Consider the following 26,975-nt stretch of genomic DNA (forward strand, 5'->3'; position numbering starts at 1 on the left):
ATAGTTTGTATCACCCATCCCTGAGCAATTTCATGCTTCTTGTTTAGTTTTGAAAACCTGAGTAACAAACCTGAACCTAGATGTATACAAAAAGGGCTATATTGCCACTGTTACATATACCTTCCAAGGAGAATAGCAACTGAACTGCATTTGTATGTTATAATCTTGCTTCAGCTTCCCTGAGAGTGTAAATGAGCCCTTTTTTAAGAAGTCGGTGACCAAGGCCATAAGTGAATAGGCAAAACATCTGTCAGGACAGTAATGTAGGTCAACTTGGAAGATACAGACAATGCAAGGCAGACAAACTTACAAAAGATCATTACTTAATAATATCATCAATATAGCCAAAACATAACAGGAATATTTATATGTTTAAATATATATATATGTATATTTCTCTGAAGTATATAAAAATATATACACACTATATTGCATCATTGCATACATGCAATGGGAAGTGATTAGGTCCTGAGAATTAAACCCTTATGAATGGGACTAGTGCCCTTGTAACAGAGGCCCCAGAGAGATTCCATGCCCCTCCCACCATGTGAGGTTATAGTGAAAAACAGTTCTCTATGAGGAGGTGGGCTCTCACCAGACACCGAATTCACCTGCACCATGATTTTGGACATCCTAGCCTCCAGAACAGTGAGAAATAAATTTCTGTTGCTTATAAACCACACAGCCTGTGGTATTTTGTTATAGCAGCTCAAATGGACTAAGACAAATATATATTTATTTGTTTTAGAAAATTAGAAAGAGCCTCTGGAATTTAAAAATATGATAGCAAAAATGAAAAACTCGATAGAGGAGTTAAGGAAATCTTCCGGAAAATAGAGCAAAAACATTAAGAAATTAACCCTAGGAGAGAAAAGATTAAAAAAGTAGAATATCAGTTTAGGAAATACTGCATCCAAATAGTAGGCATTCTAAAAAGCAAAAACAGAGAAAAAGGAGAAAGAGAAAGTATAAATGAAATAATTCAGGAACATGACCCAAAAAGAAAGACATGAGGTATCTTGTGTCCAACACATATATATATATAAATACAGTCACGCCAAGGCACATTATCATGAAATTCCAGAATACTTGAGACAAAAATAAGATATTATAAACTTCCATAAATAAAAGAATGATCATACAAAAAGATAGGGGATTAAGGTTTCTTCAGATTTTTCAGTAGCAACATTGGAAACAAAAAGACACTTGAGCAATGCACTTCAAACGTCTGAAGGAATATGATTTCCAATTTAGAATTTCAGAGCCAGCCAAACTATCATCGGCTATGAAGTAGAATAAAAATACTTTAAGACACAGAAAAATGCAAAAATTTTCTTCCCCACATTCTTTCTGAGGAAGCAACTGAAGTAAACAAGGGCCACTAACACAGAAGAGAGGTGAAATGAATCCCCAGGATGTTGGTGAAGCGAGATCTCAAGATGATATCTGTGTATCTGGTGAAGAGTATAGCAAGTCCAATTTAGAGAAGGTAAAAACATCTCTGGGAGAGACTTTGGAATTGAATTGTTGATAAGTAGTTAGAACATTAAGTTAAAAAAAATTTAAACTCTAGGAAAATATAAAGTCATCCCTGAAAAGTAATCCTCATTTATCTTATGGCTCAGATATGAATATATGAATATATATAATTGATATAACCTAAATTTCTATAAGACTAAATTGGAGGAAAACAATAGAAAGTGTACATGTTGTAGGGGAGGCAGGAGAAAGAAGAGACCTAAGGTCTCCTCTTCCATAGCAAGAAGTCAATAGATAATGTCCACATATGATTTAGAAATATAAAAGATAGCAAAATAATAAGCTAAAAAATTAAAAGTGTTGTCTCTGGGAAAGGGGAAATAATTATAGATGGGAGTGGGGCACAACAGTTTCTAAAATTCCTTGAGAACTAATTGATTCTTTAAATTACGTATAATTTTGGCAAAAAGAAAAGCTCAAGAGGAGATATATAATTTTTAAAAAGAAAGAAAGTGTATCCTGTGTGCTCTACAGAGAATCCAGGACTGAAAGTCTGAGGTCTGGTAGCACCAGAGGTGACTGAGAGAAGTGGAAGGATGTTCAGAAGGTCAATATACAATATATCGTTCTCAAGTTTAGATTCCTATTTTAACCTCAAGTTATCAAATCATTTTTTCGCTCTTAAGCTGACTTCCTTCACCATCTTCTTTAGGCAACTCATCATCTAATTCTTATGCCCATTCCACCTTAATTAGGTTGCTAATGGTATTAAGATGTAATATAGCAGTTAAGGGCATAAACTTTAGAATCAGAAAAACTGACTTTAAATTCTAACTTGATCCTTTATTTGTTATATGGTCTTTGGTGAGTTAATTAACACCTCTGAGCTTTAGTTTTCTCTTTTGTGAAATGAATAATAATGGCCACCTCTAAGGGCTAATGAGAGGATTAAATGAAGCAATATATGTAAAGATGCTGAGTATACTGGCATGTAATGAGTGCTCAGTTACTATCAATAAACTCTAGAAGAGTATTACTGTTAGAATCAATATTTTAATTTAAGTATGAGACAATTATTTGAAATCATTATGGGCATTTTGTGCTTCCTTTTAAACTACTCATCACAATTCATTGTTGGATCATGGAATCAATTCAGTGGATCATTATTAACATTTTAAAAACTATAAAACAGAGTAATAAGGAATAGACCAAGGTACTTTGTACTAAGAAGGATTTATTTAAATGTTTGAGAAAGATTGGCCTAAATGTTGATGGGAGGGAAGCATGCTATTTGAAGTTTCGTAGTGTTTCTCTCCTTTTAAGTAAAAGAACAGTTATGGAAAAATAAAGATGATATAAATAATTGTATATGTTTCTCAAATTCTTTGCTACAATAATAAATTATAATGAAAGTCTAGGGTCAAGTCCATGTTTACAATAGGTTAACTCCTACTTTTCAGGACTACCAAAGTCCAAAAAGGAACTTTTTGGAGTTCATTGCATCCTAGCTCATCTTTTATACCTAGGAATAAAATTCTGAAGTATTAAAAACAAGTTTAGTTTATAAAAATGTCTTTAACAATATTTTTATATTTTAAAAGAATCAGGGAATTCCCTGGCTGTCCAGTTGTTAGGACTCCGTGCTTCCACTGCCTGGGACCTGGGTTTGATCCCTGATCGGGGAACTAAGATCCCACTAGCCCTGCAGTCTGGCTAAAAATTAAAAATTAAAAAAATAATAAATGAAAGAATCAGATATATTTTTATTACCCAGACCTTGGTTTTTAAATACAATTCCCTAGTGAAAGGAACCAGGTTTCCTTGGAGAAATAGCTGGTTTTCCACAACCATCTGGGGGAATGGAAAGTATAAGAAGAACCTAGAAAAATTTGTGCAAGAAAATACAGATTGCTCAAATATTGATGAGCCACATTAAAAGAACTCACAAGCCAGTTTGAAGAGGTTCCCATTGGTTAAATCTAGGACAAATTATGAATCAAAAAATATTGGAAAAATATTATCCTTAGGCTGGGATACAGAAAATATAAAATAAGCGTGAAACATCTTATAGTAATATATTTTGATAAAACTATGTGCTCTCCAGCCTGAGTTTCTGGTCTTACGAGAGCCACATCTTTGTTTATTCTACCTTTAATGGATTCCCATTGTCCTTAATATAAAATTTACAGCTCGGTGCTCTGTGACCGCCTGGAGGGGTGGGATAGGGAGGGTGGGAGGAAGGAAAACGCAGGAGGGAAGAGATATGGGAACATATGTATATGTATAACTGATTCACTTTGTTATAAAGCAGAAACTAACACACCATTGTAAAGCAATTATACCCCAATAAAGATGTTAAAAAAAAAATTTAAATCCCTTGGTTGTTTGCCAGGGATCTCTAGCCAAGTTCATCTTTTGCCACATCTCCCCTGTGCTCTGTGCTCCAGTCATTCTCCCCTTTAGAAGCCTTCACACAATCTTTTTTTCTCTGACTAGTATACTGTCCCCTTTACTACTGTCCCCCTTCTACCTAGGTAAATCTGGAAAAAACTTTTTCAGATTTCAGCACAGTGGTGCTCCTTCAGAGAGGTGAATTGACTATATAGGGTAACCACAATAGAATTGGGCCTGCCATAGAGAGTTCGCTTGCCTTCTGGTCCAATATGCTTTCACAGTTTTCTTTCATATTAAATTACTTTATGAATTTAACTCCAAATAAATGCAGGAAAAAAAAGCAACATTCCAATAACCCTAACAAATTAAACTTTTTTCATTTGTTTAAGCTCGTCTTATTCTTATCTATTTGTGCATGTACATTTTACATAGTTGTCATAATTGTGCAGATCAACTTTTATATTCTGCTTTAGTTTTTATTCACATATTTTAAGCATTTTCCATGATGTTTCATAGGTTAGGTATTTATTTTTATTATTCTTATCTCCTGCATTCATTCATCATTAGAACCCACAATATTTTGAGTACTAGGCATGCTAATGTGCAGAAGCAGAAGTAAATCATTGCTCTAGGGGAGTTTATGTCTAGTTTACATTAGTCAGACATTTTGCTTTCTATCTTTTATTAATATTATTATTATTAGTCTATATTAATAAGATAATATATTCTCCCGTGCTTTGTGAATTAGGCTAAGTAGCCTCTTTTCCCAAATAGTCCCATTGATAAATTGCACTGACTGTTACTCTAATTTCTCCTCATAAACTTTCCCTAGGAAATCTCATCTGCTTTCCTGACCTTAAATGCTAAATATTCACCGGAGTCTCCCCAAACTTAATCTCTACTCTATACTTCTACTAAAATCTTCACTGAATGTTTTGAAGACACCTCAAATGCAATTATTTCTCCAACAGAACTCCTTATCTCCCTCCACAAATCTTCCATTATGTTCTAAATTAATGGTATCATTAGGTACCCAATTGTCCAAGTAAAAACTTAAATTTATCCTTGAGTCTCTCCTCATTTCTCATCATATATCTAGCTACTAGCTCCCATTTCTTCAACATTTTAAACATCTCAATTTTATCTCTTTTTCTCCACTCTCATCACTTTAGTTCATGTTCTACTTCTCTCTCCTCTATGCTTACAATAGACTTTTAAATGGTTTCTGCTTTCTCTGCTGCGGTTTTTAAATCTTTCTTCCTCTTTACTGATAAAAATTCTCTTTCTAAACCCCAAATGTGGTCAAGTGATCTCCCTACTTCTAAACTTGCAATGGTTTGTTCATTATCTGACACCATCACCATAATTTGTTGAGTACCTGGTATATATATCCTAGGCCTTCTTCTAAGTACTTTATATATATTATTTCATTTAATCCTCACATCAGCCTTTTTGGAGTGGTCACTATTTTCATCCCAGTTTTATGAATGAGAAGACCAGGGCACAGAGAATTTAAATAATTTTCCCAAGTTTACAGCAGTAAGTGGCAAAGCCAGCAGTTTGAATCTGGAGTCATTGCTCTTAATATTACATTACAGCTGCCTTTCAGAAATACAATAATCCCAAACCTCTTAATGTGGCTTACATTATTCTTCCCAGTTGGATCCAAAACCCATCCATCCATTCATTAATATTTATTAAGTACCAAATGTAATTGGAAATTTTTAAAAAAAACTTCCTTCAAAGAGTTTATGTGTTGGTGGAAAATAATATGAGAAAAATATTAAAGGGAAAATTTTGCAATTAAGTAGTATAACTCAATGAAATAGAAATAGTCTTAATTCTATGTGAACAGAGTGAAAAGCTTCAACTGGGCTGAATTTTCCTTCTTCATACTTTGGTCATTATTCTTGGTTTTGGGGTTTGGAATGAGTCTGTGGGTTTGGAATGAGTCCTTCCTTGACTATATGACAAACTATAGTTTCTTCAAGATGCCGCTAAATTGGGCTTCCCTGGTGGCCCAGTGGTTGGGACTCCGTGCTTCCAATGCAGGGGGCACGGTTTCAATCCCTGGTGGGGGAAGTTCCGCATGCCGTGAGGTGTGGCCAAAAAAAAAAAAAAGAAAAAAGATGCTACTAAATTGTCTCTGCCCTATTGGAACATACTGGATTCTCAGCACAGAATTGGCATTCCTCCTTCGTCCATCTTACATGGTACAGAGTAATACTAGATAGTCTGTTGAATTCTCATTGCTTATTTATGGGGCTGTCCCCCACCTCAACCCCAGACTCTAAACAAAGATCAGTCTTATTTTTCTTTGTATTCCTTTTTATTACATCTAGCACTGGGTATATACTATCAATAATTGTTTAAACCATAAAAAAAAATGACAGCAGTCAATACTGTTTACTACGTGCCTGGTTTTCTTTTTTTTTTTTTTTTTTTTTTTTTTTTTTTTTTTTTTTTGGTTTTCTTTTAACATGGATAAATGGATAGATGAATGAATGAGTAAATGAGAGAAATAGTCTGGAGAGAGGCTGACTGGTTAAAGCCGTGCTTCACCGATTCTCAGAGTCACCACTAGGTTCTGCTCTCTTTGCATTGTAGTAGGCAGAATTCCAAGATGGCCTTCATGATTCTTGCTCCCTGGTTATTCATGTTCTGTGTAGCTTGAACCTGTAACTTGCTGCTAACCAATAGAATATGGCAAAGGTATAGATTTGCAGATGCAATTAAGGTTTTGTATAAATTGACTTCAATTAATCAAGAAATATTATCCTGGGTGGGCCTAACCTAATCAGGTGAGCCCTTTAAAAGAGAGTCTGAGACTATGAGGGTTAATTTTATGTGTCAACTTGGCTAACCTATGGTGCCCAGTTGTTCAGTCAAACACCAGTCTAGATGTGGCTGTGAACGTTTTTTAAAGATGTGATTAACATTTAAATGTTAGTAGATTTTGAGTAAAGCAGATTACTCTCTGAGATGTGTTTTTTCCAACACGAACAATTCTCCAATTCTCAGTGGACAGTGACTGGGTGTCCTACGAATTTAACTCAGTTCTGACACTACCTGGAGGTAGCATCGGATCCCGTAGGTTAAAGGTTCAGTCCCACAAGTCTGCCCTCACTTCAGATGCCAATCTCAAAGTCCAGGTTGTCACCTGTGCTTCTGACCAACCTATAAATTGGAGAGTCCCACAACCCCCTCCTCAAGTTTGATTAGTTCACTAGAGCAGCTCACAGAAACATTTACTTATGTTTACTAGTTTATTATAAAGGATATTAAAAAGGGTACAGATGAATAGTCACGTGAAGAGGTACAAAGCGTAAGGTCTGGGAAGGTCCCAATTGCAGGAGCTTCTGTCCTTAGGGAACTAGGATTCTCCACACTCCCAGTGATTTCAGACACACGCAACAGTAAGTGGCAGCTTGCAGCAAGCAGCCGTGAGCAGTAGCTGGAAGCAAGATCTTAGTTCCCAGTCTGGGAGTCCTAACTGCTAGACCACAGAGGTCAGCGGCTAGGACATAAACCCCCAGTTCTTGCCTGCCTTGTCGGGAAAGAATTCAGGTGAGGAGGCAGAAGCTAAAGAGAAAAGTAAAAAGTTTATTGGAAAAGCAGAGTACATGCAGAAAGAGGTACAGGCGAACTCAGAGAGAGAGTCTCGCCTTTGGAAAGTTTCAATCCTTCATAAGGGGGCAGTTTTCCAGGTCTTTGTCTTCCTTCTGGGCAATCATCTTGCTTTGTCCCCCCTGGCTAATTTGTCTCAGGACCCTCCCCTTAGGTGCACACACACCTCTCAGCCAAGATGGATCTCGATGCAAAGGAGTCTGGGGGAGTCAAGACTCATGGCCTGGTGTTGTTCCCTGACTTTTGAGCCCCAAGGAGCCTTTCTGTGCACGTGTAGTGTTTCCCTTGCCCCAAGGAGGGGAGAAGCGGAGATCCCTTGATCCTTTACTCAAACAAGGTTTTTCCCCTCTTTCTTCTTGCCATGACTGTTACCTTAAGGCATCCACAATAGATGAAGTTTGGCTATTTACCCCTGTCCCTGTGGTAGCTTCCATTTCACAGAGTAAACAGGAGGCTGATTTTAAATGTCTTAACCTGGAGCCCATCTAACTTCTGTCTCAGTAAATGTAAATAGGAGACTAGTTTTTAAGTGTCTGGCCTGAAGCCCCCTTTTTCCTGCCCTATGAAATGTAAACAGGAGGCCAGGTGTAAATGCTTAACCTGCAGCCCATCTATCTCCTGCCTCACCAGCAGGCAGATGTGTTCACCAACCAGGATAACCATCAAATGTCTCTGTTCAAGAATTTTTACAGTTTTAATTTCCAGCCTCCCTGTTCCTCCTTTCTCCTTCCCAGAGGTCAGGGGTGGGGCTGAAAATTCCAACCCTCTGTTCAGACCCCTTCGTCTTTCTGGCAACCAGCCCCATCCTGAGGCTATCTAGGAGCCCCACCCTAAGTCAACTCATTAGCAAATACGCTGGTGTTACATCTCCTTAATGAATAACCAAAGACATTCAAACCACTCAAGTTGATGTGGCAGTCTTGAGTCTGAGGGCAGCCTGGAGACAGAATGCCTTCCTTTTGGGGAAACCTCAGTCTTTTAAGGCCTCAACTGATTGGAGGAGATCCACCCACAGGAGGGAGGGTGTGGTATAATACATATTGTGGAAGAAATTATGCTGTTTTAAGCCTCTAAATCTGTGGTAATTTGTTTTTTATGAAGCAAGAGAAAAATAATACAAATTTTAAATAACTTACCATGCCCAAGTAAGGATCCTGGTGATTGATATTTTGATTATTGTGGTTTTTGTTTTTGGAGGGACATGTCATTTCATTTCAAAAATTACAGTTTTTAAAAAATTATAAAAGGTAATACAGGCACTTGAAAAAATATATATAAAAGAAACCAATTCCCCCTCCTCTCACAAATAAACAGTTCTGCAGCTTATTTCTCTTAATGATATATGTGGAAGTTTTCCATCTTTGCACATATAGATGTACTACTTATTTCAAAGGTTCCCAAACATTCTTGGTTCATTGCATTCTCAGTAACTCAGTAGTCACTACACTGCCCAAATAAATACCTAATGATTCTGTTTATTAAGTAGTTAGATCTAAAAACTTAAGAAGCATTTATGTCATAACAACTCAACATATATGTGAAAAATAAATAAGTATAAGCTAGTAGAAAGAATACTTTAATCTCATTCTTAAATAATCCAATTTCTAGCTAATGGGATGTGCCTATCCATTGGTCACTACACACCTCTCTTGGAATCACAGAGAACATTACCACCCTCATTTCCTGTTTCATATTGATTTTTGCTTTATTGTTACATTAATTGCTAAAAGCCCATGCTTGCAAAGATGCGAAATCACCAAATGGAATGTAGCATGACTTAATGTTGAAACTGAAGTACCTTGAAATAGCAGTGTGCACAATGTCCAACAGGTGTCAAGCATCACTGTGTTTACCTAAAAAATATAAAATATCTTCAGGCACTCCTGTGAATTCACTGCCATGTCCTGGTGCCTTTTGTTGCTCAATTTGGGAACTCTGGCTGTATCCCATTCCTTTTAATGGGTGCATGTTAATCAATTTTATGGATTAAGTTGTTTTAATTACTGTTCTATTAAGGGTTAACTAAGGTTTTGCTGGCTTTTATTTCTTTTCCTCTTTCATTTATTTTTTTCTTAATTATTTTTGTGAGTTCCTTCCATCTATGAAACTTCCTTTATGAACAATCCTGCAACCTTATTGAGTACATCTGTAGAATAAATTCCTATAAATTGAATTGCTGGCTTAAATGTTATGATTAATTTAAATATTAATACCATTAAAAATATGTTTCTGAAGAGGTTTAACCAATTTACATATTTGTGTATCGACATGGCATTTTCCAAATTTTTTCTAACACTTGTTTCATGAATCTTTTAAACCTTTATCATTCAAAGAGGGAAAAAGTGGTATCTAAATGACTTTTTTTTCCTTTGCCCACGCTGCAGGCTTGTGGGATCTTAGTTCCCCAACCAGGGATTGAACCTGGGCCCTCAGCAGTGAAAGCACAGAGCCCTAACCACTGGACCGCCAGGGAATTCCCAAATGATGTTTCAATATGTATTTCTCTGTTGGGAGTTTTAGTTGTGAGCATTTTTACTATGTTTTTATTTATATTTAGTTTTATGTCAACTGCTCATGTTCTTTGTCCATTTTTCTGTGGGATTATTTATGTTTCCTTATGACTTATAAGAGATCTTGGGAACTCGCTGGCAGTCAAGTGGTCAGGACTCCACGCTTTCACCACCGAGGGCCTGGGTTCAATCCCTGGTGGGGGAACTAAGATCCCGCAAGCGGCGTGGCCAAAAAAGAAAAAAAAATCTTTAATAAAGAACTTAGTCATTTTTACTCCTGGCTAACTTTGACTCTGTTTTCAGTAACTTTTTTTTCCTTTGAGAAGTTTTAAGTGTTTATGTACTCAAATTTACAGTTTTTCCCCATTGGCTTCTGGGCATTTTGTAATGGCAGAAGCAATTAAACAATAGTTTAAAATTTATCTATATTTACTTGTACTATTTTCATGACTATTTTGCACTTAATTCTTTGTTTCAACTGGAATTAATTTTGATGTAAGTAGTAAAGTAGGGAACTGCATTTGTCAGATTAATTAATGCTACCTGCTATATTAAATAACCTTAAAATCTTTGTGGCGTAACATTAATAAAAATTTCTTTCTTGCTCACACAGAGTCCAAACCAGAAAATGACAGACTTCATTTGAACTTCAAATGGGCAATCCATGCTCTTATCTCTTATTAATTATTTTTCAAGTGGGTATGTAATCTAGTCTTTTTTGCTCTAAGTTCAATTTCACATTAGTTTAGGGCCTAGGGTGGAACGAGGTTCAGTTTCTGAGCAAAATAAAACCAGAATGGTCCCTTCCTTTCTTTTTCTCTTTTTCTTTCTTTTCTTAAATATTTATTTATTTATTTGGTTGTGCCGGGTCTTTGTTGTGGCAGGTGGCCTCCTTAGTTGTGGCTTGCTGGCTCTTTAGTTGTGGCATGGGAACTTTTACTTGCAGCATGCACGTGGGATCTAGTTCCCTGACCAGGGATTGAACCCGGGCCCCCTGCATTGGGAGCACAGAGTCTTCATCACTGCGTCACCAGAGAAGTCCCTGGTATGGTTTCCTTCTTCCTTCATCCTGGGTTGCCTATCTCATAGGGACTCTACAATATCAAGACAACTAAACTCAACAGTTTGGTTTAATGTAATTTTCTTTTATATTAATTCTTATACTCAAAGTCTGATAATATATTGTGATTAAAAAAATCAAAGATACCTATAGAACAAAAGTTGAAATATTTTAAATTATGACTCCAGAGTCTTTTATCAGCTATTTATAAAACAGGGCACAATTTGTTTTGGAAACTGTTGGTTAAAATATTAAGAGTTATTTTTATGGGCTTCCTTGGTGGCGCAGTGGTTGAGAGTCCGCCTGCCGATGCAGGGGACATGGGTTCGTGCACTGATCCGCGAAGATCCCACATGCCGCGGAGCGGCTGGGCCCGTGAGCCATGGCCGCTGAGCCTGCGCGTCCGGAGCCTGTGCTCCGCAATGGGAGAGGCCACAACAGTGAGAGGCCCGTGTACTGCAAAATAAATAAATAAATAAATAAATAAAAATTAAAAGTTATTTTAGACTTTCTAAATCTCTGTTTCTTGAGGAAGAAAAACTCCTATAGTCTCTATTTAGTCAAGTTAAAATTATTTTCAAGTGAACAACTTCGAGAAGATGTAAAATGATGATAGCATGTTTCCATATCACATTTCATGAAGACAACTCAAACTAAATAGAGTGCCACAAAATTGATCGAAATCTTAAGTTCTTAGTGTTCCAGTAGCTGTGTGTACAAAGTTTCATTATGTGTGTATTTAATTATATTTTTAAGGAACATTTTCCTATTTAATTTATAATTTTAAAAATAAGAAATACTTTTCAACGTAGAAAATTTGTAAAACATAGAAAACATGAAGAAAAATAATCATTCATAATGCAACTGCCTGAAGATAACCACTGTTAACATTTTGGTAAACATCTTTGTATTTTCATGCAATATATGTATATATTTTCTGTACAAAATTGATTCCATATACAGTATTTGACAGTCTTCCTTTTATAGTTACATTATAGACATTTACTCATATAATATTCCTCTAAAACTTTATCTCTAACAGCTGTGGAATATCCATGGTATAGTTTTTAAAAAATGAAAATACTTTTTTTTCCTGAGAATCAAGTGATATGTTCATTCCAAAAAATTTAGACAGTGCAAAAAAAAAATAAAATTCATGTCAACCATAAGTCCACCTTCTAGAAATATACAACTATTAATATGAATTTCCAAGCCATATGTATATGTATTGAATCTGTGCCTTCCCGCAGTGGAAGCGCAGAGTCCTAACCACTGAACCGCCAGGGAAGTCCTGCAGACACATTATTTTAAAGGTGATTACGTTTGCTGTTTTGTGACTTTTCCTTTCTTTAAAAGTTTTACTTATTTCCCAGTTTTATTGAGATATAATTGACATTCTTTTCCTTTTAATAATGAATGTCTTTTCAAGATGATGAATATAGATCTATAACAAAATTTTAAAATTTGTGTAATATTCTATTATGAGTATAACATGGGGGCAGCAAACAGGGTCGGGAGGTAGGCTTTGAAAATGGAAATGTGGGGGACATAAATCTAGTTCTGCTAACTTAAAACTTATGAGGTCTTAGGTAAATGACTGGTTGTGAGACAGGCTGGGTCCTGGGCCCCTTTGCTGGGACCTGGGCCCCTTTGCTGCAGTGCTTGCACCTGGACACACTGCTCCTCGAGCAACAAAATACAAAGAAAGTCTATGGGACTAAAAATAACTGCAGGCATGCACAGTTAGGGCAAATCCTGGACAAAAGATACAGAGACCAACATCCCAACTAACACTTTTGAAGAGCTTGGAGCAAAAGCAGGGTACTGAGCATGCCCCATGCACCACCTAAGGGGTGGGCAAACCAACTAAGGCACCCCTCTGGCCTGAGCCCTGGACACACCCCTACCCTCACCCCATATAAAGAACAAGCTTGCCTCCCCCTCCCCTCAGGGAATGAGCAAAAAAGGGAACGTGTTGTTTGTTCTCGATCCCCCTTGCTGCAGCAGGGGCCCCAATAAAGCCTTGCCTGGGTTTCTTTTCTGACCTCATCAATTTCTGTTGATTAAGGAGGCCAAGAACCCTGGTCGGTAACAGTTGCTGCAAATCTCAATTGCTTAATGGAAATCATAAGGTCTACCTAGCAGGAGTAGTAAAGTGTTGGTGGGAAGGGGTTTGGTGGGGTTGTCCAAACTCAAAATGTTTTTAGCATGCAAGACCTGAAGAGGACCAATCTTTATTCTTCAAAGTTAAGATAATTTGGCCTTGTTCCAAACGGAACTATCACAGCCCTACCCAAAGTCACTCACATTGAGAAACAAATGCGAAGGCCAAGGAAGGAAGAAGAAAGGAAGGAAGAGAAGGGAAGAAGGAAGGAAGATCTGTAAAACAAAGTAGGACACTCATACATTGCTGGTGGGAATGCAAATGGTGTGGCTGCTTTGGAAAAGAGTCTGGCAATTCTTCAAAAGCTTAAACATGGAGTTGCCATGAGTCAGCAATTCCAATTCCAAGTGTATACCCAAGAGCAGTTAAAAGATCTGTCTATACAATAACTTGTGTTGGAATCTTCATATCGGCATTATTCCTAACAGCTAAAAAAGTGGAAACGAACCAACTGGCCATCAACAGATGAATGAATAAGTAAAATGATGTGGTATATCATACAATGGTATTTTTGATAATAAAAAGGAATGAATAGTGGTATATGCTACAACATGGCTGACTCTTGAAAATACTATGTTAACTGAAAGAAGCTAGTCATAAAAGACCACATATTATATGACTCCATTTGTATGAAATGTCTAGACTAGGCAAATCTATAGAGACAAAAAGCAGACTAGCGGTTGCCTAGGGCTTTGGGAGTTGGGCTGAAATGGGGAGTGACTATCAACAGGTGAAAGGGTTTTTTGCGGGAGTGGTGAAAATGTTCTCAAATTGATTGTGGAGATGATTGCACAACTGTGTGAATATACTAAAAACCATTGAACTGTATGCCTTAAATGGATGAATTGTATGGTGCGTGAATTATATCTCAATAAAGCTGTTGGAAAAAAGCAAACTAGGGCATTGTAGTTCTGAAGGATCATAATAAGATGGTATATAAAGTGTTGGACACGTGAAGCCCTTAGTAAATGGTGGCTATTACTCATTGATGGGTTAGTGTGTTTGCGTTTTCCTCACAGTGATGAACATTTTATAAAGAACATTCTGTGCATAGCAATATGGTGCACTTTTGAAGCCTCCATTTCCTTTCCTAACCTTTGAAGATGTAGAAGTGCTGATGGAACGTTATGTACATTTTTAAAGGACACCCCCCCCCCCCGCGCCCCCTTTCCTCAGAAAGGCTAGGGCTAGGCCAGTGGGCATTTCCTTGAGGCGGTAGAGTGCCAGCAAAGCATCCTTTTCCAGAGTTTTTCTGTCAAAACGGTAAGACAACACGCAGAAAAGAATACTTCCACTATTATTTCCAAATGGCTTGCTTTGGGAAAAACTTTTATTGTTAAAACAAATATTCAAAGTATCTCAATCATAACGCTTACGGTATTGCTGCAGGTTCTGGTAGAAAAGCCAAATTGGTTCTGCTTTTATCCTGTTTCTGGAAGTTCGCGTGCACTGCAGCAGGGGAAAACTTGCTCTCCCTCTCTCTCGTTTCCCTGATTACCTTCTAACAATGATATTACCCCCTACATTTTGCTGCGGCTTGGAAACACAGCTAAGTTGAACTGGACGTAATTAGTTTGACTTTTTAAACAGCTAAAGTGGTAACAGGTGAGGAGAGAGCTGGGCCGAACAGTGTGGAGTCAGGTGGAGGCCACCGATTTTTTTTTAAGACCGAGGCGAGACAATTTAGAGCCCACTGTACATCCATTTTTAGGCTCCCTCTTTCCCCCAAAGTTTGTGCCAGTGGGCGTCTGAAGCCCCCAGAGTGGGGGCTTCTCTGGGTGGGGAAGCTACTTCAGGGTTACCAGAACCTCAAGGAAGTTTCAGGGCAGGATGCCCGAAACCGGCAGAACGCAGAAGCGTGGGACACGCGGCGCCCGCCGGGCCAGTTTAGTCCCGGCTGGCTGGAGGCCCGCACAGGCTGGGGCTGGTAAGCTGCGGGCACTGGGGGGCGGGAACGTAGGGGCGGGTCAACAAGGTCGGGCAATTTTGTCGGGAGGCGAACAGAACGTTGCGGCGGCGGGCGGAGCCGGGGGCTAGCGATGTAAGGAGCGGGGGGATCCCACTGGGAGAATCAGGACTGCGCGGTGAGACCCCAAGGGTGTGGAGCGGGGGATCCCAGTCCCCGCCCCGTTTTCCCCGTCCCTCCCCCTGCCTCCTTCACGCCCCTCCCCCTCCTCCTCTCTGGTTGGAAAGTTTCTAGAATCTCTTCCCAGCGGCCTTTGCGGTTCCAACATGGCGGAGCTGACGGTGGAGGTTCGCGGCTCCAACGGGGCTTTCTACAAGGTACCGACCCTTTTGCCGCTTTGTCGGGTCTTCTGGGGCCTGGGGCCGGTTTGAGGGAGGGTTGGTGGTCCTGGAGAGTGAGGTTTGGGGTCGAAAATGGCGGCTAGGCCAAAGCCCGAGGCCGCTAGGTTCATCGCTTCTCCCCCCTCCACCCGCGGTTTAACGGTCTCGGGGGCCCGGGCTCCGTTATGTTTTGAAACAACACGTCGGATATCTTTTGCGTATTCCTATTTATTAATCTTCTTCTTGGATGCTCGTGTGGCCCTTGGCGGGCCGGTGAGGAGAAGCCGAATGGCGGCAGGGAGCTCCCTGGGAGCAGGCCCGAGCTCCGGGAGGTTGGGGGCAGTCGTGAAAGGAGGTGGTGGGATTGTGTGGTCACAGCCGCTCCCCCGCCCCTCGGACTGGGCCGAGCGGGAGCGCCTCGGCCCGCTGCTCCGACCCCTCCCCACCCCCTTGGTGGGGGGGGCGCCTCGCGGAATCTTAGGAATTCACCTTTGTACTAGGGTTTCGGGCTAATAAACTTCTGTGTCTGAAGGGGGAGCGGGTGCCGGATTGAGGGTTAGGATCGAAGAGAAAACTAGAAAATCTTGAAATGTGGCGGGTAGAAATATTTTTTGCGGCCTGGGAAATTGGGCGGCGCCTTAGCTCCTCTATTACGGAAGAAAAGGCGAGAGTTCTAGGCTTTAAGATTTAAAATGTGAAACGGATTAAGGAGACACAGGTGGGGAGGTGACTAGTTTCTTTATCAGTTAGTACCCAGTGTTTGGGGAAGGTGTTGACCCCCCCCCTCGAGGTTTTTTGTTTCCATCGGGTGGAAGGAGGTGCATTACTGTGGGATCGGATCTGGAAAACGGAAGAGGAATTCGAGAGTAGAGGAATTTAGTAGGGGCTTCCAGTGTAGGGGTGACATAGATGAAAATGAAATCCTTACAGTTTAGTTTTGCCATTATAACGGTCCTTTCTCCCGATTCTCCCTTTCTCCCAAAGTATGCCACGAGGTTACAAGATCAATACAAAATCTCCCCAGCTGTTGTCTGTCAGTCAGTGTCACTAAGCCAGCATCTCAAATGTTTGAGAGTCCTGGCTATTTTTATGAAGGGCCTTCTCCTAATACAGGAGTAGTATTGTGAGTACGCAGAATGTATTCTCACTGGGTTTCGTTTCAGCGTGCCTTTTATCCCGCACAGAATTTTTTTTACTACGTGGTCATAATTCCTAGTTTCAGCGTTGCTTTTCCTTTCCTAGTTTGCTAATTAGCTATGTGGAATTGGTTTAGTTATCACTTGGTAATAGCATGGTGGGGAATCACAGTTGGCTCTGAAGGATCTCCGTAAAATCTTAAGGTGGTTAGCATGAAGTAAAAACTGGGACTGCTTGGTGGAAAGGAGTCCTTTAATCCTTTAATGTGTGACTGGTTACATTATCAGTCTAGGTTTACAACTAGGTGTCAGAGAAAAGACTTCAGTAAAATTTGAGTAGATACTTAATTAACTTCTGTTCTTTATTTAAGATTTTCTTTGATGTGGACCATATTTTAAAAGTCTTTATTGAATTTGTTACAACTCTTGCTTCTGTTTTATGCTTTGGTTTTTTTGGCTGAGAGGCATGTGGGATCTTAGTTCCCCTACCAGGGATCCGGCCCATACCGCCTGCATGGAAGGCGAAGTCTTAACCACTGCACTTCCACGGAAGTCCCCTTCTGTTCTTAAACCTAATGGCTGCCTTCTCTGAACGACAGCAGATACAATTGTGGCACAATGCACAAAGAATGGGCTTATACTTTTTCTTGTCAAGGGTAGATAAGGTTCATCATATTTGTATCATTTTTACTATTTGGCTATTCAGTTCTTGTGTAATGGAGGTATGCATTTTTTCCTGGCATATCGAAATACAGAAAAGATTATTTTGCCTTAACAAATTATTTTCAGCATGTTGATGGTAGATACAACACCATTTCTTTTTATCCAAGTATATTTTATTTATGTTGTTCACCTGCTATACATTCATTATTTTTTTTAATTCATAAGGTTGAATAAGATCGTCAGTTTGAATGTTTTAGTAAAGATTGTTTACCATCTTACTTCGGTTTCCCAAAGTTTTTTTGTTGTTTTATTTTGCTTTTGGCAATTCACGAATCAAATGCCGCCATTTTGGAACTCCAAAGTATTTTGTTGTTGATACCTATCCATACTCTACAAAATCTGCTTGATTCTTAGACTTTGATTCCATTACCCATTTTTGTCTAACAAAGTAAAGAAAGGTGGTTTTTTGGCAGAGGTTGGGAAGGACCCTAGTCACGTTGTCTCTACTGAGATAGCACTTGAACGTTTGGAATTTTATGTCCTGCCATATTCCATTTGTACATGCACTATGTGTAAACTACGGTCTTCGAACTCTGAAATAGTGAGCACGATGAAGTGGAAGGAGCCGTGCATTTGAAGTTAAACACATGGGAATTCTAGGTCTGTACATACTTAAGCTTACTTAACATTGTCTAGCAATGCACCCTTGACCAAATATCCTTGGGCTATAGTCTTTTGTATAAAATGAGGCTTTTGAAGTAGTTCAGTAGTCTACAGTATTTTTTTTTTTTTTTTTTTTTTTTGCGTTACGCGGGCCTCTCACTGTTGTGGCCTCTCCCGTTACGGAGCACAGGCTCCGGACGCGCAGACTCAGCGGCCATGGCTCATGGGTCCAGCCGCTCCGAGACATGTGGGATCCTCCCGGACCGGGGCACGAACCCACGTCCCCTGCATCGGCAGGCGGACTCTCAACCAATGCGCCACCAGAGAAGCCCTACAGTATTTTTTATCCCATGAAACTGTCCGCTTGGAAAAAATATTGGGTCACCGCAGAAGCAGTTTTATTAATTTAATTACATGAATTTTTTGAGATTAATTTGCATATGGTAAAGTGCATCTTTTTTGTCATACAGTTATGTGAGCTTTGATAAATGCTAACAGTTGTGTAACCACTACCACTAGCATGGAGGGATAGAATAGTTCCACCATCCCCTTAATTTCTATCCTGCCCCTTTGCAGTCATCCTCTCTCCACACCCTCAGAACCTGGGGTGGTTTCTGTCCCCATAGTTTTGCCTTTTCCAGAATGTCCTAAACATAATCATACAGATACTGTGTAGAGTTTTCAGTTTGGCTTTTGTTTAGTGTGGAAGTAATTTTATTTTAAGTAATTTTTTTTTAATTTAAAAAATAATACATGGTCAGTGAGGGATTTTAGAAACTATCAGAAAAAACCAGAAGTTGCCTTGAGATAACAGCAGGTAACATTTTGGTGTAAACAGCAGGTAACATTTTGGTGTATTCTTTTCTTTCAGTGGTGGTTTTCAATATACAGGTGATTGTGATTTTCCTCCTCATTTTCTCCCCTTTTCTCTGCCCTGCCTACCCCCAACACACTTGGCTGTAAATGCGAATTGCCATTGAAGAATTTCAAAGTCATGGGATTAGTAGCCAGTATCATCATGCTTGAGGCAGTGCGCTGTAGATATTGATTAAAGATTTTTAGTGGAACTGAAACTTAATTGCACAAAATAATTGGAACCGGTGAAGAAGATTCAACCCCAAAATAGGATAGTTTCTTTTTTCCCCCCAAATATTTACACAAATGATTGCATACTAAATACTTTGTTCTGCATCCTGCACTTTTACTTAACAGTGGATCTATGGTAGTTAAAGACATAAAAACTTGATATACTCTTGTTTGAAGCCAGATAACTCTATAGGGGTTGGGAAGAATGGGAAATATGGTAATTAAGCACTTGATGGGGGATGTAATTTTATATAAAAATTCGCTTTTATAGCCTTTTTTATCTGGAGTGAGGCATCATAGGGTTTATACTACTGGTCATTTAAGATGCCTTTTTTCTTTTTGTTTCCTTTTTAAAGCTTTCAGATGGAATTTACATTCTCTGGTAGTGTATTTACAGAGTTGTGTAACCATTACCACAATCTTATTTTAGAACATTTTCGTTAACCCCAAAAACGCCTTGTGCCCATTTGGGGTCATTAAAGTGCTTTTTAACTGATGTATATGATTTTAAGCTTTGTAATAGCATTGCAGCTTGCATAGCCATGAGCAGAATATAATTTTAAATAGAAGTTGAAAGTAAGTCACTCAGTTTCTGGCTCTTGGAGAGGAAAGTTTCCATGGTGTTCCAGGGAAATGTGTGATCTCTAAGATGGCTGAATGAATTTTCAGGCCTTCTCTGTAGAAGATAGAATTACTTTTAGAGCTCCGTGATTTCTGGTTTTGACTGTGTAATTGATCAACTATAGAACATTTTAAAGTGCTATAATATTTGCAAAATTTCCTTTTTGCTTTAGTTTAATATTTAAATGAAATTTGAGAGTAAATTATGTAATAGGTTTATTATTGCTAATGATGATGGTCTGTAGAGTTACAGTAAAGGAGTTGTGTTTTGAAAATGTACTGACTTCAGGTTAGTGTAGAATATTGTTGATTTCTTTGTGGAGATTAGTAATTGAGGAAAAGATGGTTGCTCTCTTACTGGGGACACTATGAAGTTAAGAACATACAGTTCCAGATGTTACGAAGCTGTTTTTGTACATGTTTTAAAATGCAGTTTTTTAAATATGTAAAAGAACTAGGATTTAACTAAGTGAAAAGGCCACTTAATTTTTTTTTTTTTTTTTTTTGCGGTACGCGGGCCTCTCACTGCTGTGGCCTCTCCCGTTGCGGAGCACAGGCTCCGGACGCGCAGGCTCAGCGGCCATGGCTCATGGGCCCAGCCACTCCACGGCATGTGGGATCTTCCCAGACCGGGGCACGATCCCGTGTCCCCTGCATCAGCAGGCGGACTCTCAACCACTGCGCCACCAGGGAAGCCCTAATTTTTAAAAATTAAATTTAAATACTTTTCCTGTGAAGTTTTGTTTTTGTATTACAAGAACAATGTGTAATTAATGAAAAATCTGAAAACACAAAAGCAAAGAAAGAAAACTGTAATCTCGGCACTTTCCTGGTGGCGCAGTGGTTAAGAATCCACCTGCCAATGCAGGGGACACGAGTTTGAGCCCTGGTCCAGGAAGATCCCACATGGCGCGACACAACTATTGAGCCTGCACTCTAGAGCCCGTGAGCCATAACTACTGAGCCCATGTGCCACAACTACTGAAGCCCACGCCTGTGCTCCGCAACAAGAGAAGCCACTGCAATGAGAAGCCTGTGCGCTGCAACTAGAGAAAGCCCGCGTGCAGCAACGAAGACCCAACACAACCCAAAATAAATAAATTTATTTAAAAAAACAAAACAAACCGTAATCTTACCTATCTAGAGAATTTGTTGTCAAGGCCTTGGCTTTACTTACAGAAAACATACTTTTTCCATATTTTTCTTTCTATGCACCTTTATATTTTTTATATCTTCAGATATTTGTGTGTATTCTGCGAGTAAAATAATAGTTTACTATTATCTGTTTACTGTGTATTCTTTGAGGCTTGTACATGTATTTCCTGATTTTGTTCTCTCAGGGACTGCATGAGGTATGTGTTTTTATCCTCATTTTACATATTAGGAAACTGACAATAATGATTAAATAACGTCCCAATTACACTGTAGCTGAAATGAGATTTAACGCCAGGGCTTCTCACTTCCAGTTGCCTAGTTCAGCATAGCATGAGAGGTTCGCCAAAGGAAATCTCACGGCAGTAAGCTTATGTTTTAGCTAGGAAGACACGGCAGACACTTGACAGGATAATAACAACTCAAGAACTGAATTCTCTACCACAGTGTTAAGGATGTAGCAGACTTGCTTTTTTGTAGTTGAAGAGCAGTATGCATTCTATGATTGACCCCTAATTCTCGTACTAGCTAGTTTGTTAGGGCTTAGGTTTTTCATCCGCAGTATGAGGCACTTGGATTTCTTTTGACAGTTTATCAAGTGGTGGAATCTGCTAGGTTGTTAGTTCACTAAGGTCCTATCTAGCTCTAACAACAATAACAGCTATTATCTACTGAGCACTCAGACTATCAGACTGTGTAGGTACTTTACATGAATTTATCTTACTTAGTCCTCTCAGTCACAGTGAAAGAGATAATGTTACCCCAGTTGAGGAAAGTGAGGCTAAGCGAATCTATCCATAAAATTAATAGGCTGATTCAAGATTCATAATGATGTTTTGGACTTCAGAGAGCCTGATCTCTAACCATTATGTGATTTTTTTTCCAAGTACGAATATATGGCTTATCAAATTATTAATTATAAATTCTGATCAATACAGTGGGAGTCAAGAGGACTGAATTGGGAGGATTCCTGGAGAAATGATTTGAGCTTTGCTTCACATTACAGAAATCTGCCCTTTCCGATGGTAGCCACTCATCATGGGGCTGAAATATACTAGCCTGAATTGAGATGTGCTTTAATTGTAAAAGTTATACTAGATTTCAAAGACTTAGTATGAAAAAAGGAATGTAAGACTGCAGTTTTACATTTTTGATTACATGTTGAAATAATATTTTGGATATATAGGGTTAAAATTATTAAAATTAACTTCACCTGTTTCTTTTTACTTATTTTAATATACTTAGAAATTTTAAAACTAGACATATGGCTCAAATTATAATTTGTGCTGGATAGTTGTGATTTATACCATCCTTAATTGCTAGCTTTATAGTGTTTGTTATATGTAAGGTATTTTGGGAAATGTTTGAAATGCTTTTTTATATGTGTATATGTATGAAACGTCCTGTTCAAATTTTAAGGTGTGACACAGTAGTTATCAAAAGGCTTGAGAATATTCTTTGGCAGATGTTTAGCTAATAGTAGTAAATTCTATTGTGACGCTGGTGTAAAATTTTCTAGGACCAAATCTAAATTTTCTAGGACCAAATGTAGAATAGCTTGAGCAAAACAAAATTAAGTAATGCAAAGCATTACTTTTGTTATTTAATCTGTACGTGTAATATCTATTTACACGGACAACAATCTCTTCAATTTATTTTTCCTTACATTAAAGAGGCTGATAGCCATGGCAAAGTTGAACCAAAGTTAAATCTAAGTTAAATGTTAGTTGTTATAACTTGTCTTCCATACTCTAGCCTCAGCATTTTTTGCTTAGCTTTTTTGGGAGCATGAGTAGAGGTCTCCCCAGTAATAACTATGAAATTTATAGTTGTTGTTGGCAAAGCAACATGGCATTTCCCTGTTAGTATTTCTTCAGAATCAGGAATCTCATTTTTCGGGTTCCTATCTCCGTGCCTTTCTTATTCTGGCTAATTAATAATAGTAAAACTTCTTGGGACTTCTTGGCGGTCCAGCGGTTAAGACTCTGTGCTCCCAATGCAGGGGGCAGGGGTTCAGTCCGTGGTCGGGGAACTAAGATCCTGATGCTGCACAGCGTGGCCAAAAAAAAAAAAAAAAAAAGTAGAACTTTTCTTGCTTCATAGCTTTTTGCTTTAATAGTTTTCCAGGTTATTTTCAAGTCTTAAGTTTTCCAGTGACTTGATATGTATAGTTCATTAGTAGACCTTCAGTACATATTTGTTGAATGAACAAATGGATCAGTCATTCTTGGTTTCTAGACACTCTTTTGACTTGTTAATATTTGTATAAATGCATATATACAAAACTAAATTATTTGTGATTTTGATTCAAGCTGAACTTAAATTTTTTTTTGAGGGGTTATACATTGATCCTGGTCAAGCTCAGATATGTCCCAGAACTTAATGCATATATAGAATTATAGAGAACTTCAACTCAGCTCTTGGCAACAGGAAAGTCATTATAGTTTTGTGAGACCATTTGAAACCTCTGAGTCTTTCTATTTCAGGAACTGTTGGATATTATAAACTTGTGAAATTAATAAGCCAAGAACATTACTAGTATGTAAGCATTAGTAGATATTTATGTATTCTTATGAAATCCGCACATTTTCATTGTCATTTTTTATTCAGAACAGTTAAATGTTCAGTACTAAGGGATGCTGAAGGCTTGCCTTGAGTAACTTTTTTCCTTAAAAGAACATACTCCGTAATGATGCAATAATTTCTGTAATACATAATGTAATTAGTAAATTTGTGGATTTTATTTGTAGAACATGTGTCCATTGATTGGAAATAATTTCCGGACATAGATGTAGGTCCTTTAAAATAAAAGTGTGTATTGTTTGAAGTTAAGAAAATTTTTGATTGCAGCAGTCTTTTTTGGGGTACGCAGGCCTCTCCCTGCTGTGGCCTCTCCTGTTGCGGAGCACAGGCTCCGGACGCGCAGGCTCAGCGGCCATGGCTCATGGGCCCAGTCGCTCTGCGGCATGTGGGATCTTCCCGGAGCGGGGCACGAACCCATGTCCGCTGCATCGGCAGGCGGACTCTCAACCACTGCGCCACCAAGGAAGCCCGATTGCAGCAGTCTTGAATGTGCTCGTTACTGGAATCAAATAACAACCCAGATCTTTTAGATGTTGTATGTAAACATCAAACAAACGAGTTTATTACTTAGAATGTGGATTTGAGGTCACTAGAGATGGAAAAATTAAAAAGATGTGGGGAGTGGTAATGTCTGTATATATGTGCTGTATGGAAATAGTGCAGATTGACAGAGTATTAAGGATAATCTCAACTCTTTAAAAATATTTATACATGCATATGCAAGTGTATAATTTTATACATATGTATAAGCATATACAGACTTGCTTTATTGTAAATTTTTTTCTTTTTCCCTTGGTTTCCCTTTTCCACATGATCTCTCATTCACAATCCATTTAGGTAGCCTGTTTATAGCCAAGTATACATTGTGCCAGATTTTTCTTCATACTCATGGAATGTACATAGATGCACATTCAGATACAAACGTAGGTGTTTTTCAGTATTGCTCTATAGAAATAAGATAATCTACATCTTGGCCATTTTCTGTTGGAGTGTAATTTATTTTTTAATGGTTACATATTTCACCATAAGAATTACTGTGAAATCCAGCCATTCCCTAGTTAATAGACATTTTCAGTTTTTTTTCTGCTCCATGTGTGTTTCCATTGGATAGGTTTCAAAGAGCGAGATAGCTTGGTGGAAGGGAACTTTTACCTGTTAACTCTAATAAATGTTAACAGATTGCATTCTGAAAGGCTTAACACTTTGTATTTTCTCAATTGATGAATGTCAGCTTTTTTTTTTTTATTACATCCTTGCCAGAAATAGGCATTATAATCTTTGATTTTTGTGAATCTCTTGGATGTAAAGGTTGCAACTTTGATTTGCAAATCCCCACATGGGAATTTTAATGTTTGTTGGCCATTTGGATTTGCTTTTCCATAAATTACTTGTTTATCCCCATTTTCCTTCTGGGATGTCCTTTTTTGCTTTTTGAGATTTCTTAGGACTCATTATATGAATACCCCCTCCCCATCTATAATTGAACTCTCTGGTATCCCGGGCCATAGAGAAGTTCTGTTTTTTACATACTGAAGTACTTTTTCCCTGTTAAGGGTTCAGGGTTTCCAGCCTGGTTAAGACAGCCTGTGTCCAGATTATACATACAGTTCCTTAGGTTTTCTTAAAGTGTTTTATTTGTTTATTTCATATTTACTACATCAAGTCTTATTTTGAATATCATAGGCAGTTGTGCTAGCACCATGTATTAAATAATAATTCTCTGTTTTAAAGTTTTTTTTTGTTTCGTTTTTGTTTGCACATGGGGAAATTAGGTACTGTACTCATCAGCCAGATCTTCCTCACTTCTAAGATTGGGATGGGAGGAAGTCCACCATCTAGGAGAGCTGGGTCCCATTCAGGATTGATAGAACCTTCTGAGAATTGCTCCAATTGCTCTCTGGGGTGCTCTGGGAAGACCATAAAGAGTTCCTAAAGGAGGATATTGTGACTTGCTTTTGGGCAAGTAAAGCTAGTTAAAAGAGTCTTATTTTCTGGGCCCTCTCTTCTTTTACCTACTGCATAGTAAGTAGTGGATCTGAGACCAGTCTTAACAGTAAAACCAGTATATTGTATTGCTCAGTAAGTGTTTTTTTCTCTTTCCCTAATAAGGAGTTCTTTCTGTATCTGTTAAATGTATACACAGTCCAGAAACATAAAGTGTTTATTAAATTCTTTAAATTACTTGACATAAAAGTTCCAGGAAGATTAACCGTAGTATTTTGGGGGGAGGAGTGGCTTTAAGTATTCTTGGCACACCTTTGAGTGCCTAGGAATTACCTTAGTTTAAGAAGCTTCAACTCCTTCAGTTTGCAGACTGAGACTCGTGTAAAATTGCTTAGGTCTGGGAGTCCCTAAGTCAGTTTTCTCAACCTTATAGTTTCTCATCTGAACTATAAAGCTGAGGAGCACCGTTTTCTCAATTCTTCCAAGGATTGTGCATGGCTAGTACTATTCTAGATGCATGGGGGAGAAGTTCATTACACACAATGAATGACTTAGTGATTGGGCTGTATTCTCATAGAACCCTGATTAAGAAATAGTTTGCTGTATTCACTTTTTTTTTTTAATCCTGTAAAATGGATCATACATGTGTAGAGTGCAAAAGCAGGACAGCAGATGATACTGACTGTTGACATGTTGATTGATTTTAGGTATAAAAGTAAGCCATGGGTAGAGATGTGTAATTGGAAGTTGGGTTTTAGAGTCCAGGGAACAGGTTATTTTTCCATATGTAGATTTGGGAAATCAGGGAAGAGCCATACAATTTCATTGTATTTAAAATGGCATCCAAAAAAAAATAAAAAAATGAAATGGCATCAGTTGTAAGAGGCACTAAAAAAGAAGAAATGTTGCCAATTGATTTATGAGTGGTAGTTTTATCTTTTAAAATTCTTTTCTATATCACCTGAAAGATTATTTTTAAACATTTGCATACATAAGGAAAATAGAAGCAAAATAAATTGGCTAAAACATTTTCAGGTTCAGATGATTGTGTTTCTTCTCACAATATCTTCCTCAGTGCCATGGAGAGCATTGATGTTGCAAGCATACTTTAAAAGAGCTCTCCTCTATTATCTCCAGGATTTTCTTCCAAGAATTTTCACCCACTCTGCAAGTTTTGATGCTGGTGCTTTCTTGATTTTATCAGAAGGTGTCAACAGAACAACCTTCTGGTAAGAAACCTAAATCCTTCCTAAAATGTTACTTCATTGGTTTGCTGAATGAACTATTGAGGGGTTGCAATCAAGTGCCACAGAAAATTGCAAGCAAACCAAGTTTGAGCATGCTTAACAGTGACATTTATATCCTGGCAGCCATTCAGCTATTGGCTATTCTAAGATGCCATCAATTGTAGGAAGCATCCTGATTGCAGGGATGCAAAATTGTTAGAATTGATGGGCTGGGAAAGTAGACTGGGGCCAGAGAATGAAACACTAAACAAACTGATAATTGATCAAAGAATAACAAGTCATCATCCATTTTGTCAGTTCTTGAAAAACAAAAACCTGAGGCGAATTTTGCATAAATTATGCTATTAACTTTTCTTTTCT

General features: G+C 38.3%; 1 protein-coding gene across 4 annotated transcripts in view; it reads left to right on the forward strand.

Annotated features, from left to right (window-relative positions):
- Positions 1–15,371: 15,371 nt before the first annotated feature.
- Positions 15,372–26,975, forward strand: part of FXR1 (FMR1 autosomal homolog 1) — a 57,373-nt gene continuing 45,769 nt past the window's right edge. For 2 of the 4 annotated variants that reach the window (XM_082654889.1, XM_082654891.1), the window contains exon 1: positions 15,372–15,517. In XM_082654889.1, coding sequence (XP_082511015.1) covers positions 15,467–15,517 — 51 coding nt within the window. In that variant the 5' untranslated portion in view covers positions 15,372–15,466. The remainder of the gene's footprint in view (positions 15,518–26,975) is intronic. The other 2 variants (XM_082654888.1, XM_082654890.1) reach the window with 2 other exon arrangements.

This window comes from Grampus griseus (genome assembly GCF_964374135.1).
Source record: "Grampus griseus genome assembly, chromosome: 5".
In the NCBI taxonomy this organism is placed as follows: domain Eukaryota; kingdom Metazoa; phylum Chordata; class Mammalia; order Artiodactyla; family Delphinidae; genus Grampus; species Grampus griseus.